Genomic DNA, 2,092 nt, shown 5'->3' on the forward strand with positions numbered 1-2,092 from the left:
AGGGAAGGCTGGAGGCGCTGGTTCGGGTAAGGGTTCCTGTTTTCACCTCTTAGTCGCTTAACTGCCATCTTTGCCTTATCGCGGTGACGGCTTTCAGGGACCACAGAAAGAGGTGATAAAGAAACCAGGGGCACAAGCTGGCCGAGATGCTGTGGGGAACACCCTCAGAACCCAAGGGAAGCTTCAGACCACTGTGGAGGTCTCCCACAGGGCTTTACAAAACGATGAGAGTCGAGACATGCTTGGTCCTCTGCGTCTCTTAGTCAGTGCTGCACATGAGCTCTGCTGCTCTAGAACGTAACTAAAGACATTCCACATAGCTTTTGGTTTTAGTTTTTCTAAAGCTGGATGGGAAGAGTGGTGATGATGCTGGATGGCTCCCAGGTGGCTTGCTTACTGATTTGAAGGGAAGCAGGTCACCACAGCAGCAGGTTGTGGAGCTGACGTGTGTCTTTGCTTTATGTGGTGATCACATGCAGTCAGGGCTTCTGTAGTTTTGAATATCTGAGCTAGCCAACAAAATATCCATCTCAGGCTTGTAACAAAACTTTACCGTGACAGCTGTTGAAACTCCCATTTCACAGAGCCAGACTTAATTCCTTTCTCTGCATAGATAAAGTGAAATATAGCTCTGTGTGATAAAAGTGAAGTAACATTCCCTGAATGTACCATGATAAAACTAGTGTTAGAAAGTCAATTTTTCACTGGAACTTATAAATTAAAAAAACAGATCTCACCAGTTTATTAAGACAGTCACTGACAGTTTGTAAAAAAAATTTCTAACATACATAAAAGCTTCAGGCCAGAAATAGTAAGGAGTTGAAACAGCATCTTTCCCCCCTTCCCCCCCCCCTACAGACACTGTGATGCAAACTTCAGTTTGCTTGATTTAAATTGGCTTAATCTTGAAGTGTAGTCCAATAAGACTGAAGACTAGACACTTAAGGTCCTGGACCAGGTAGTAGAATACTCTCAAGCCTTCTGGATCCCTGCAGTGCACAACAGAAAGCAGAAGGAAAAAAAAAAAAAGTTAGGCTGACATTCTAAGAGATCAGTTTATAGAACTGATTAAGAAAAAACCAAAATAACAAGTCTATAGGGAGACTTCTCAGAACTCATCTTGGACATTAACAGACTTGCTTCATTCAGACTTGCTTGATAAAACATTCTGTACTCCTAAGTTTGCATGTTTCAAGACCACTTTTATCATTAAAACAAGTTGTAGCATCACTATGGATTTACCAAACATGGCAGGCAGTCTTTTCAGCTTAGGTGGGATACAGAAGTCGTGGTTCCCCCAGAGACACTGGTGTGGACAGGCCGTGATGGCTCAGTCCAGACTGTGAATACACCTAGCAGGGGTTCCTACAGTAAGGTCACCTGCTCAGCCAGTCTGAAAACATCACACAGCCTCCAAGCTTTTGCTGCATTACACTGGAACACTGAGAACCTGTGCCCCCAGGAACTGATTTGTGCTTTGAAACAACATAAAATACAAGAACCTAATAATCGCCAAGTTCTAATATAGATTTGTTACATAAAACAACAGCAACACAAAGAAGCAGGGCACGTACTTGGACTGGTTTACATCAATGAGAGAACCGATTTTTGACGTGGTGAAAGAGATGTGCTCGTCACCGATTACTATTTCGAGCTCCTGAAAAATGAAACATAGGAACTCAAAACTACGGCTTTGTGGCATTAGTTACAGAAATACCTATGTACCAAGATGATGGCTTTTCCATTTTTATTACAAAGGTATCGAATGCAGCAGCTCTGGGACTCATATTAACTCTCACAACCAAACTGTCACTGAGGCACCACTCAGGTTTGACAGTGGAAACCATACTGACTCGCAGAGAAAGTTCATCTGTGCTTCTAAGGAGGTCACAGAGAACAATTAAAAGCTAGAAGGCACCGAGCACCAACCTGCCGGCCCACTCTGTCGGGAGGAGGCCACAGCGCATCATCTTCTTTCGTGATTTCGCTGTCGTCGATGATCCTCTTGAGCTCCTCCATCACGCTCTTGTGCACGTAAGCCTGCGAACACCGCGGCGGGCTGAGGCGGCCCGCACCAACCCCGCCCCGGCGC

General features: G+C 44.8%; 1 protein-coding gene across 1 annotated transcript; it reads right to left on the reverse strand.

Annotated features, from left to right (window-relative positions):
- Positions 1-715: 715 nt before the first annotated feature.
- LOC103782286 (protein mago nashi homolog) lies at positions 716-2,040 on the reverse strand (the record flags this gene model as incomplete). The annotated part of the gene is made up of 3 exons (XM_008950050.1): positions 716-989; positions 1,575-1,657; positions 1,930-2,040. Coding segments are annotated over 3 exons (294 nt in total), but the record flags the coding sequence as incomplete, so codon positions are not given.
- Between the last annotated feature and the right edge of the window lie 52 nt (positions 2,041-2,092).

The sequence above is a fragment of the Merops nubicus genome, unplaced genomic scaffold (assembly GCF_000691845.1).
Source record: "Merops nubicus isolate BGI_N331 unplaced genomic scaffold, ASM69184v1 scaffold35500, whole genome shotgun sequence".
In the NCBI taxonomy this organism is placed as follows: domain Eukaryota; kingdom Metazoa; phylum Chordata; class Aves; order Coraciiformes; family Meropidae; genus Merops; species Merops nubicus.